Raw genomic sequence first — 13,331 nt, 5'->3', positions numbered from 1 at the left:
GTGGCGCGATCTCGGCTCACTGCAACCTCTGCCTCCTAGGTTCAAGCGATCTCCTGTCTCAGCATCTTGAGTAGCTGGGATTACAGGCAACCACCACCGTGCCCAGCTAATTTCTGTATTTTTTGTTTTTTTAGTAGAGATAGGGTTTCACTATGTTGGTCAGACTGGTCTCGAACTCCTGACCTTGTGATCCGCCCGCTTCGGCCTCCCAAAGTGCTGGGATTACAGGTGTGAGCCACCATGCCTGGCCTATTGGTCAATTTCTTAGGACACATGTGATTCTGAAAAGTGGTAGTAAGTTTTTTTTCTTATATCTTATTACATCGAATCCAAAGTCTTTTGTTTTCCAGAATAGAAATATTTACATAGTTTCCTTCTGATTACAAAAGTATGATGGTTTATGAGACTTAGAAATTGTTTAAGAATAGAAAAATTATGACAATGTGGTAATGTTTTTAAGCCAATATTTAAAAATAGAAATCTGGAAAGTGGAATGAAACCTCAGTAGGATTTCCAACCCCAGGAGAAGTTCTAGGAGGCCACTGTGCACGCTCGCTTTATGGTTTCTCTTTCAAGGAGCCATGCGGTAAAGTCATATAAATCAAGGATCCTTTGTTATGAACCTAATGACCTCTTCATCCCTCTAGTTTATCTGGTCTGTCCATTTAGGTTTTATTAAACTAGGTTATCCGGAAAAAGCACACCTAAAACTCGGTGACCTTCCAGAATGTAGATGGATGTTCTCTCTTGCACCTGCCCTGATTTTCATGGCTCTAGTAGGTTACCTGGAAATTACATTATCCTTTTTTGAAGAGGAAAGTACATAATTTTGTTTATTTAACGCTACTTTTTGGGGAAATTGCAGAAAATGCATGCTGGTCTAGTTTTTATTTCTTCCTTTTTCTTCCTTGAGCATGGCTCTATTTTAGTTTGGTTTGGGGTGAGTTACTCTGTGACATCTCAAAAATGGTATTTTCTTTTGAAATAGGTACTTTGCAGAGAGCCTTTTAATTTCTTCCTGTGACTTTTTCTTTCTTTCTTTTTTCAGCCACACAGTTGGTGGTTTGTTAGGCTCTGGGATAATAATGTGTTTGCTTAGTTGGGAGCGGGACAAACCTCTGTGAACTTTTTTTGTTTGCCTGAGATTGACCTGTATAAAGTTAGGGTTTGTTTTCTTTTTTTGACAAAGTATCTTTAGAAATTACAGGATAGAGGTTATACAAACTCTTAACAAAGTGTGCCTCAGGTTTTCTTGTTCTCTTTTCTCCCTGAACTGAAAAGTGATACTGTGTTTCCTCCTAGCTTTTTTTTCTCCTAGCTTTTTTTTTTTTGAGCCGGAGTCTCGCTCTGTCGCCCAGGCTGGAGTGCGGTGGCGCTATCTCGGCTCACCGCAAGCTCCGCCTCCCGGGTTCACGCCATTCTCCTGCCTCAGCCTCTCCGAGTAGCTGGGACTACAGGCGCCCGCCACCACGCCCGGCTAATTTTTTGTATTTTTAGTAGAGACAGGGTTTCACCGTGGTCTCGATCTCCTGACCTCGTGATCCGCCCGCCTCGGCCTCCCAAAGTGCTGGGATTACAAGCGTGAGCCACCGCGCCCGGCCTAGCTTTTTTTTTCAAACCAGTCCTAGCCAGTGTCCACACATTTTAACATGCTGCCTGAATGCGGGCTCTTTCTCTCTGCAGATTCAGTGAACAGCATTTTGGACAGGACATTTGGTGCCAGGTCTGAGGAGCCAGTTTGCTGAATTATCGTCCCAGTCAGCCAGGATTGTGAGCTGTTTGGGAAGTTTCGTGGACACGCCCAAGTGCAAGCACTGGTGGAGGGATACCTGGAGGCCAGTTTCGGGAACTTTTGCCACCAGTATAAAAGACTCCAGAACTGCAAAGATGCTGAAACAGATACTGTCGGAGATGTACATAGATCCTGATCTACTGGCAGAGCTCAGCGAAGAACAGAAACAGATCCTGTTCTTCAAGATGAGAGAGGAGCAGATCCGACGATGGAAAGAAAGAGAAGCAGCTATGGAAAGAAAGGAGTCCCTGCCAGTGAAACCCAGGCCAAAGAAAGGTAAACGTATCCACGTTTCTTCCGTGGATGTGTTGGCAGAATAGCTCCTGGCTTGCTTTGACAATTTCACAATAGTCACAAGCAAAGCAGGTGCAAGTTCTAGTTTGGTAGATGAATCGTAAATGTTATTGAGAATCTAATAGTGCAGTATGTCCATCGGAAGTCTACACACACACACACAGTATTCACCAGGGAGTTGCATAACTGTGAGGAAATCTTTTACTTGAAACCAGACTAACCAGAAGCTGTATTAAAAAGTCACCTGTGAGGTTTGATTTGAGGGGTATTAAGGAAGGTTTCTATCTCCTTTATCGTTACTGGTTCCTAATATTCTACTACTAGAACACAAAGTTCTTGTATCAGTATATTTATAGCAATTGTGTTTGCATTTCTTAGACCTCAGAGATTTTTCTTTGAGGTATCTTTTTAGGGAGCACCTCCTCTTAAAATGTAAGGAACTGCTATAAGAAAAAAAAAAATCATAATACTATCTTTTTTTAGTGTGAATGAGTTTCTCAGATGTAAACTTTTCCTCGTTATCAAAGGAATCTCTGGTAGTTTGAGAGGGTTCTTTTGAGACCATGGGGGAGGAAATCTTTGTATATTAAGACTTAAAGCAGACAAGGTGGCCGGGCGCGGTGGCTCACGCTTGTAATCCCAGCACTTTGGGAGGCCGAGGCGGGCGGATCACGAGGTCAGGAGATCGAGACCACGGTGAAACCCCGTCTCTACTAAAAACACACAAAAAATTAGCCGGGCGTGGTGGCGGGCGCCTGTAGTCCCAGCTACTCGGAGAGGCTGAGACAGGAGAATGGCGTGAACCCGGGAGGCGGAGCTTGCAGTGAGCCGAGATTGCGCCACTGCACTCCAGCCTGGGTGACAGAGCGAGACTCTGTCTCAAAAAAAAAAAAAAAAAAAAAAAGCAGACAAGGTGCAGTGGCTCATGCTTGTCATTGCAGCACTTTGGGTGGCCAAGGTAGGAGGATCACTTGAGCCCAGGAATTCTGACCAGCCTGGGCAATATGGTGACACCTTGTCTCTAGGAAAAATAAAAAATTAGCTGGGCATGGTGGTGCATGCCTGTAGTCCCAACTACATGGGAGGCTGAGGTGGTATAATTGCTTGAGCTCAGGGGGTCGAGGCCGCACTGAACTGAAATCACACCTCTGCGCTCCACCCTGGGTGACAGAGTAAGACTGTCTCAAAAAAAAAAAAAAAGACTTAAAGCATATACACATACAGACAAAGAAAAACACAAATTGTCCGCCCTCCTCACTCCGTTCTCACTAACCCCCACACCCCCGCCCTGCTGTTCACATGCGAAGTCTGTCATGGGTGAATACCGAAGTTGTGAAAACACAGCACACTTTTCAAGGTCACTGGCAGAGGCATCTAAGACCAATCTCTTTTCATGTTTCATTAAACCAGGATAATAAAATTTTGTAAAATCACATATGGTTTCGAAGATTGAGAAAATGAATCTCATTTGCATCCCTGGTATATGCCCAGGTTCAAAAAGGAAGTCAGTGTAGCGTCCTTTACTTTTTACCGTCTTTTGTTAAAACTTTTTTCCAATGATGCCTTTATCATGACAAGGAAATAAACATAAATATGTCATATCCTCTTGTTATGATCAATACAACTATTTATGAAACACCTCCTGTTTCAGACACTAGTTGAAGCACGTTTATGTACATAATGCCTAACCTTCACAAAACTTCTGCAAAGTCAGCATTGACAGTCCTGTTTTATAGATGATGAAACTTAGAGAAGTTCATTTTTTTTGTTTGTTTCTTTGAGATGGAGTCTCACTCTTTTACCCTGGTTGGAGTGCAGTGGTACAATCTTGACTCAATGCAACCTTCGTCTCCCGGGTTCAAGCAATTCTCCTGCCTCAGCCTCCGAAGTAGCTGGGATTACAGGCGTGTGCCACCACACCCACCTAATTTTTGAATTTTTAGTAGAGATGGGGTTTCTCCATGTTGGCCAGGCTGGTCTTGAACTCCAGACCTCAAACGATCTGCCCACCTGGGTTTCCCAGTGTGCTGGGATTACAGGCCTGAGCCACTGCACCTGGCCATGAAACTTAGATAAGTTGAGTAATATATGCAAGGTTATACCACCTATAGTTGTCCAGTTCTGTTGGATTTTACATTATTCTGCACGATCCAAAATACAACTTTTCCTCCAACAAGTAACATGGCCAAACTGAAACATAACTCTTTTGTCTTTCTAAACTGGTTTATGCACCTTCTTGGATTCTCTAGTCAGAGTTTTTCAGGTATAATTGGGTCTCTTCTGGGCACCATGTTCGTTGTGAACATTACATATATTAGTGTGACGGGGTGAACTTGGGGACTGGCAGCCAAAGGGTTCTTGCCACTAGAGTCAGTGGCCCAGACTCTGTTAGACTTTGGGTTTCTCGTGTTTGCTGAATTGGTCTCCTTGTGATGACTTAAAATAATTATTTCAGTTTCTTTGGTTACATTTCTCACTTGTAGGGTTTTGAATCTACCTCTCAGAAACCCTGTGTTAACTTTGTTAGTCAAATGATCGTGAGAGAAGTATGTTAATATAAGCGGGGAAAGTTCTGTCAATATCTCACGTCAAAAGTGTATTACCCCCTTAGATTGAAAACTTGGAAAAGTATATTTTGCATTAAATTAGTTCCTCTTCTGACTACAGAAAAGGAAAAGTTTCTCCCACTTCCCCTAAAATCACATCACTTCTCTTTCATCTTGCGCTGTCTTTGAAGATAAAACCATAGACCGTCCAAAGCAATGCTCTCATGGCTGGTGCTGCCAGAGGTGCTTATCTGTGCTGTAGACTTGCTAAGCCTGTGACCCTTGTGGATTGACAGGTCACTCGTGCATCTCCTCCCTGAAGGCTTGTGCTCCCTGCCTCCCCTTCTCCTGCCTTTCTGGTTAGTACTGGGCTAAGTGCTGCTTTTCCTTAGCAGTTCTTAGCCACACGGTGGTTTTGGAGGTTGTTCATTTCATTAAAAACATATGCCACCCCTGCCATTCCTTGACCCCCTCTAGCTTATCACTTAGAAGTTCTTTCATTGTCATCTCGTCATTTTTCACTATGACTACATGGACCCCTGTGCTTAGTGTTCAGGGATCATCACTAAAATTGTTGTGTATTGTGCATCACAGGAACTTGTCTATTCTTCTTTTTTTTTTTTTTCTTAAGACACAGTCTTGCTCTGTCGCCCAGGCTGCAACCTCCGCCTCCCGGGTTCAAGCGATTCTCCTGCCTCAGCCTCCTGAGTGATTAGTTGGGTTTATAAGCACCTGCTACCATGCCCAGCTAATTTTTGTATTTTCAGTAGAGACAGGGTTTCACCATGTTGGCCAGCCTGGTCTCAAACTCATGACCTCAAGTGATCCGCCCACCTCCGCCTCCCAAAGTGCTGGGATTACAGGCATGACCCACCGTGCCTGGCTTGTCTACTTTTTAGTAATCTGAAGGCGGAAGTAGAAGGGGCTGAAAAACTATCAGCATGTGAATTTAACTTAGTACTATATGAGAAGATCATTTCTGATTTCTGTAGTGGGAGAATGTGATACTTAGGGAGAGAAGTATGGACCTACTCTGCTTGCTGGGGTAGCTAGAGGTCTACAGCCGCACCGTCCAGTGCAGTCACCACTAGCCATGTGTAGCTCTTGAGCACAGGAAATGAGGCTAGTCTGGATTGAGGTGTGCTATACATGTAAACCACGAGATTTCAAAGACTTGGTAGAAGGAAAAGAAAATGCCACATTAATAATCATATATTCCTTATATATGGAACTGATAATATTTTGTATATCTTGGGTAAAGTAAAATATTTAAATTAATTTCACGTGTTCCTTTTGATTTTTTTTTTTTTTGAGAGAGAGTCTCTTGCTCTGTCACCCAGGTTGGAGTACAGAGGCATGATCTCAGCTCGCTGCAACCTCTGCCTCCTAAATTCTAGCAATTCTCCTTTCTCAGCCTCCCAAGTAGCTGGAATTACAGGTGTGTGCCACCACACCCAGCTAATTTTTGTATTATTAGTAGAGATGGGGTTTCACCATGTTGGCTAGGCTGGTCTCAAACTCCTGACCTCAGGTGATCCACCTGCCTCGGCCTTCCGAAGGGCTGGGATTACAGATGTGGGCCACTGCACCCGGCCTCCTTTTGATTTTTTTAATGTGGCTACTAGAAAAGTGATAGTTATGGATATGGTACACATTTCTACAGTGCTATAATGGCAGCATCAGCCAGCATTCAATACGCCTAACTGGGTATCAGACCCTGAGTGTTGAGATTAAGTATATTATCTCATTACATAATCACAGCTAAGCCTGAAGTGTGTATTGCTATTCACATTTCACAGATGAGGAAAGTCAAGCTCAGGGACGTTCATTAACTTGGCTAGGGCAAACAGTAAGTGACAGAGCTGGAATAGATCCTGGATCTTATTCTCCCAAAGCCAGAACTATTAACAAATAAACTACATGGAGAGCTTAACTGGAGCTTCATGACAGTGACTTTTGTCTGAAGCTGCCTTCACTGGACCTTAATGACAGTGACTTTTATGTGAAGGCACCTTACACACATCTAAAATGTGCTCGCGTCAGGAATCTGCCACAGTGCCTTCTTCTTGGGTAATTTTATTGGGTAACGCAAACAGAAGACGCCTTCACTTAGCAGCTTGTTTCCCAGCACTTGTTTCATGGTGTCTGTGTCGAGTTGATGGAAACCTAATGCAATGGGCTGATATCTGGTTGCTGTGCAAGGTGCGGAAGGGGCTCCTCTGTGTGCCCTTGAGACAGACTTGGATTCATATAGCTTTATTTGCTGCGTTCTCATTGTTCCCAAGGGGGCGGATCCTTGATGCAAAGCCTTCCCTCCATTTTTGTGAAATAATGTTTAGGCCATTGGTTTGTGCCATTGACAGTGTTTGCCTCCCTGCCTTTCCCTCTTGAACTCACTGCATGCAGTAGGGTTATCAGCACAGGGGCATCAGCTGCTGGATTCCTTCCTTATCTCGATCAATTCGTCAGCTGCCTCTGACTCTAGATGCCTTTTGGTGTCTCTCTCTTGGAGTTGCCGCCCAGTCACAAGTCTCTTGCTCTCTCCCTGTTTTTTTTTTTTCTTCTCTGCCGTCATCTTGAATATCTGTATTCCCCAGGGGGTGCCTCACACTGCACTGGTGGTTTGTGATTTTGAGATGAGGCTGGGGGCTCATAGACTCCTTTGAAAATTTACTGAAAGCTTAGAGCTAGGAAAATGCACAGCGACACCATTCTGTGTATAATCTCACAATGTTCACAGACTCCCTGAAGCTCATTCTTAGACTCTCAGGGGTTCACAGATCCTAGGGTAAGGTGAAAGTTCTGATTAACTCCCTAGGGCAACTCTTATAACCTTTAAACGTGAAACATCACCTTTATGCCAGTGACTCAAACCCAGATTGCCAAGCCGGACCTCTCATCCGAGTGTCGGTTGCCTGGTGAGCACCTCCGTTCAGAAGACCTGTAAGCCTTGCAAGCTTGATGCAAAACCCAGTTCACCAGCATCGCTCCAACTCTCTCCAGCATCTGCTCGTCCTACCTTTTACTCTCTATGATGATGGGTGGTATTGCTCTGTTCCCAGTCACCAAAACCAGAACTCCAGGAGCCGTGCTGCTTCCCCCCTGACCCTCACCCACCCGCCTAGTCTCTGATGCCTTGGATTTTGCTTCATCAGTCCCATTCCGTAGAGATTTCCCACTACCAAGATACTGCTCTGTTAGGATGTGCCAAGCATAAGTTTTGTATTCATATGATTTCATTTAATCCTCACAAGGATCTGGTCAGGTAAATTTTGCCCCCTTTATTGTTACAAATAAGGAAATATACTTAGAGACATAATTTGCATGAGTCGGTAGTGGAGTTAGGATTTGAACTCAGGTCCAGTTCACCTCCAAGTCTGTCTTGAACTACTGGCCCTGAGCCCCACTTTTCTGTTCCCCCAACTCTGGGCTTTATAATTTAACTGAGATTGGCTTCCTAGCTGCATGGTGAACATCTTTTTTGGGTAACACTGTCAGAACCCTTTCACCTTCCCTGAGCTGCAGGCTTCACTGATCTCCTCCCTCTATTTTCTAGTTCTTCCATCTGCTTTTCCAGCCGAGGTTCTCTTGTTTCTGTACTGCCCACTGCTTCCCTAGGCTGTAGTGCAGTGCAGGTTCCCCAACTTTCTTTCTGTCTTCATCTCTCAGTAAGCATAAAAATTTATTAAAATGTTTAAATATTGACTTTGATATTAATAACTTCAGAATTGTTACCTATGCTAACAAATACAGGAAATAATGGAGAAATCAACAGTTTGAATCATTTCAGGAAGTTCTGATAGAAATCGGCCTTGGCCTTCATTAAAATGAATACGGGCTAGACCTAGCGTTTTCATCACCCCGCTGCTCTGTGGAGCCGGGAAGGAACATGATGGCGACTTCACATCCCTGCTTGCCCAGTGGGGTCCTGTGTGTGGTTGCCACCCCAGCGTCCCTTTTCAGTTGCTCCATTTTCACTCTCCAGAGCATTTCAGTTTGGACTGTATGAGGTAAGCTGGCCTAAACAAGTTTTGCCATCACTCAGGCAGAACGGTTTTGAATTCTGGTCTCAGTGTTTACTAGCTCTGTGATCTTGGGCAAGTTACTTAATTCCTTGAGCCTCAACTTCCTCATTGTAAAATAGGTGAGTAATCACCTGAGCTGATATTTAGTGACAGATAGAGCATGGGCATCAGCCAGTTGGAAGGGCTGTGGCCCCTGCCAGTCAGGCATTTGTCTTCTGGTTTCTGGGTCAGTTGAGGGGAACTGGGGTGTCCCAAAGGAGAGGCCAGAGGGAAGGAAGATCCACTTGGGACAATATGGCAGTGGTTTCTGGGAGTCTGCCAGCATGGTAACAACCTTGGTGTTGGTGGGCACCTTGCTTCCATCAGCCCTGATAAGACCCCACTGTAGTTAATATGGAACGTTGCTACCACCGTCCCCTCTACCTCATAGGAGGCCCTGGTGTTGATTCTCTTTTGCAGCTGTTGGCTCAGTCCTTGGTCTTCTCTTTGTGGGGATAAAGTACATGATTCTCCTTCCCTTTATCTCTGTTCTCTTCCCGCCCATCGTGTGTGTGTGTGTGTGTGTGTGTGTGTAGTGTGTGTGAAAGCGTGTGTACGTGCCTCTCCCTCCTCTCACACACACATCTTTTACTATGATTGCCCTTCAGGTTGGGTCCAGTGGGGATGGAGACCAAGGGCTGACTCCTCAAAGGTGAGTCTTAGCCCTTCATCTTCACCTTAGCTGAATCTAAGGCTGACATTCACTGCCCCTGAGGAGCTAATCCACACTGACGCCCGCGTCTCACCCTCAAATGCCCCTGTCAAACCCATCACCTGGGAATAAATCCAACACAACAGTGTTGTGAGTGGCATCACGCTGCAATCTAGGACTGGATCAAGCCCGGCCATCTCCTTGCCAGGGACATGTGTCACCTCACTTTTATCTGATGTTTTTCAACACTGCCTAGTTAGAGGAGGCCCTAGGGGGAAATGTCTCTCAGATCTTATTTCTCTGCAGATTGAAGTGTGGATGTATCTCTCCTTGGCAGTGTGGTTCCGAGCAGGACTGACCCGCCTTTCTAGAAAAGTTGGTTTCAGAAAAACTCTTCAAGAAACCCTCAAGATAGCAAACATGAAGAGTCCTGCAGTGTATAAACATGATTCAAGGACTGGAAAGAGAAACCCTGTAATTAAACGAAGTGCTATAAAAAGCTCCCTCCTTCACTCACTTCTGATTAAAGAGTGCGTGTAATTTTAAGGTGAAGCAGACAGAAAATGCAGAATGCCTGGGCAGTATTCAAGTAGGAAAACACACATGCATGCCCCATTAGGCTCCCTGAAATGTACCTTAAGAAAGCACACTTAAGGAGGTACACTGTGTGCAGAAATGTGGTTCTGTGTATCTCCATTTTCAACTTCTCTTACCAGACTGGAGCTTTCCTCAACTCCTTGTCAACACTTCGTTCTTCACCTGCACCTCCTTCTGTCCATCATTCCCTGGGCGTCATCCTTGACATCCTTACTCCCGCCTCTTCCAACACCCCAGGTATACTCCCTGCCTGTGTTTCCCCCATTTAGAGAAATCATTCAGCTAATTGTGCTCTTGAAGTGCTCTTGCTGGCCCTTGGGTCTATGGAGCAGTGCTGGGAATCTAGCAGACATTAAGTAAATACTTGCTGAACCAATAACGGGGAATCCTCCTTTTCCTCTTCACAGTAAACTCCAGTGCACACGCTGACTGCTGACACCAGTTCTCACCATCCCTTCCATCCCGCCTTTGTAGCCTGTCCCCACTGGCGTCCCCAGAATGAGTCTCTCTGAAGTCCAAGGCTGCCTGAGAGCTTTCTCAGTCTGCATTATCCTCCCCTTCATCTCAGCAGGGCTCGACACTGCCCTGTCCCTTTCCTCTCTCAGCGACATGGCAGGACCTTCTCCCTGGTCTCCTCCACTGTTTGGTTATTTGGGGCATCAGTATCCTCCAGGTTTTTCATTTGTTTATTGTCCATCAGGACTCTCTTTTCCCTCCCCTTTCTTCTGCCCTCTGAATAAAGCACCTGCTTTTCCAAGGTTCTCTTCTTGGCTTCATTCTCTCTAAGAGCTCATCTGTACCAGTGGCTTCAATGACGCCATCTATAGAGTCATTCCCAAGTCTACATGGCTAATCTCCGCCTCACTTCTGGACTCCAATTCTGGATTCCAGATGTCGATTGAAAGTCCTCATATGGACTTCTAGTAAAAGTAAAAATAACGTAGTCTACGCTTCCAAAGTAGCTCATTTTTTTTTTACTGCTTAAGCAAATTAATTTTCCTGTCACTACTTCTGCCTGTCCCCTGCTGTGTTGCCAGTTAGTGAGTTTCAGGATTCTGGCATCATCTTTGAGTCCTTCCTTAAATCCAGTGGCCTGAACCTTCCTATATTCTTGAACACTGTCCTTTCCTATGCCTGCCTTATTTAGGACCTGACTGCCTCACTCCGGGTCTTTTCACCCCAGTCTCTCCCCATTCTCTCCTCAGATTCTGACTGAATACCCATCACATGCCACCCTGGTCCATCCTGTATATAGTGACATGCAGAGCAGAGCTTCCTCAATCACTTTCTTATCCTTGCGCCATCTGCTCAGAAATATTCATGTATTCTTCATTGGCCACTCAGATAAAGAATGTGAAAATAATACACTCTGAGCATTTGTCACTTAGCAGGCCTGTGAGGTAAGACTTTCTTACCTCTGTTTATTATAGAAGGAACTCAGGCTTGGAGACATAAATTGATTTATGCATGGTCTCATAACTTGTCAGGGGTAAGACTGGGATTTTGCTCTTGCTTTCTGGCTCAACTGCAGTATAGGGCCTAAATTTCAGTACCTTAGCCAGGTGTGTGGGACCCTGTGCCACGTGGCCCTCTGCTCCCCTGTCTGATGGTCAGCCTATGCCACACACGTGCAGGTGACTTCCAGTGCCCCTCTCGGCCTTGGTGGAGACCCTCATTTCTTATTGTCCATGTCTGCCTGCTGATTCCCTTCTCTATTCTTTGGTCATGCTATTCTTTGCATCCAGTGTCAAACACACCCTCACTCTGTGTCTAAATTCCATATCCGTACTCCCATACTCAGTACAAAGAACTTGTTGTATTTCTCCTCTGTCTTTCCAGAGCAATCTCTCCATCCCCTGAATCCTCACTGGACTTAGTAGAAAATCCACCGTGTTATAATGTATGCTGCCCTGGCCCTCCAGGGACTTAGTTCTTTTTTTTTAAACATTCCCGTAGCATCCTTTAACACTGCCCCCCACCACCTTTTGAAGTTCTAATAATTTTATAATTAATTAAGTATCCATGTTTGCTTCCCACAACTAGAATGTTAGTTTCCTGAGGACAGGGATTACTAGAATGTTAGTTTCCTGAGGACAGGGACTAGACTGTCTTGTCCTAAGTGTTTACCTGTGTGATATGGTTTGGCTCTGTGTCCCCATCCAAATCTCATCTTGAATTATACTCCCATAATTCCCACATGTTGTGGAAGGGACCTGGTGGGAGACAATTGAATCATGGGGGCAGTTTCCCCCATACTGTTCTCATGGTAGTGAATAAGTCTTACGAGATCTGAAGGTTTTATCAGGGGTTTCCACTTTTGCATCTTTCTTACTCTCTCTTTGCCTGCTGCCATCCATGAAGACGTTACTTGCCCCTCCTTGCCTTCTACCATGATTGTGAAGCTTCCCCAGCCATGAAACTTTAAGTCCAGTTAAACTTTTTCTTTTGTAAGTTGCCCAGTCTTGGGTATGTCTTTATCAGCAACGTGAAAATGGACTAATACACTGTGTCTACCTCAGTGCTTGACACGTATTAGATATGTGATGAAAATTCATTAAATGCATCACCTAATATCTTGCTCCTTCTCTTGTAGACTCTAGGTTCCTTGCAGGGGAATGGGCACATCTCTTTCATCCCTTTCATCCCTGTATCACCTGCAGCATCTAGCTCTACATCTTGCTAATAGCAAAAACTCATTTTCTGCCTTGTAGAATGAACTACAACGAAGGCCTTGAGAGTCATCCCCTCATCTGATGTGAAGCTGAGGGTATCCCAGCTAACACTCATTATACTAGAGCAACTTCCCCCTCCTCCTACAGCTTCAGGGAGTTCATGGAACCACTTGAAGCTCTTCCAGTGTCCCCGCTGTCTGAGCTCATTGAAGAGCTCTTAGAGGTGAAAAGTCAGCAGAGAGACCATTGTCATTGCCACTCTGTCGAGAGCCCGTTTTTCAGCATCTCGCTAACTGACATCTCCCATCTCATTCTCTTTCTTCTTGCCAAAAGCCACTACTTCTTTGTGGTCACCGAGTTCTCTCTGTTCCCTCCTTTAAAGCTTTCTCGACTCTGCACCTCTCCGTTGCTCTCTTCTCTTTGTTTAGCTTTGAAGCCCCAACTGCTCACATGCAGTTGGAGGATTTCTCTCCCCACCTGTAGCAATGCCCCTTTTCCCTAAGAGTTCCCGCCCTGCCCGTAGCCTGTGGCCTCTTTGGAGGCTGTTCTGGGCTGTCCTAGCTGAGTTGCTGGAATCCCTCTGCTCTTCCTTTTTCTTCCCCTGGCACAGTGCCACTTGCCATCCTTTCTGGGCATCTTGCTCTTGCTGTCAAAAAAAAATACCGACCAAGAACTACTTAGGTGAAGGCTGAGAGGCTGACATAATGAAAATAT

The 13,331-nt window shown here is 45.0% G+C and overlaps 1 protein-coding gene across 1 annotated transcript in view; it reads left to right on the top strand.

Moving 5' to 3' along the window:
* The first annotated feature begins 1,816 nt into the window (after positions 1–1,816).
* The window catches only part of SH2D4A (SH2 domain containing 4A), a 75,248-nt gene continuing 63,733 nt past the window's right edge, over positions 1,817–13,331 (top strand). Inside the window, exon 1 of the mRNA XM_032162338.2 lies at positions 1,817–2,068. Coding sequence (XP_032018229.1) covers positions 1,888–2,068 — 181 coding nt within the window. The 5' untranslated portion in view covers positions 1,817–1,887. The remainder of the gene's footprint in view (positions 2,069–13,331) is intronic.

This window comes from Hylobates moloch, unplaced genomic scaffold, assembly GCF_009828535.3.
Source record: "Hylobates moloch isolate HMO894 unplaced genomic scaffold, HMol_V3 SCAFFOLD_8, whole genome shotgun sequence".
NCBI classification, from domain to species: Eukaryota; Metazoa; Chordata; class Mammalia; order Primates; family Hylobatidae; genus Hylobates; species Hylobates moloch.
This window is presented reverse-complemented; position numbering and strand designations above follow the sequence as displayed.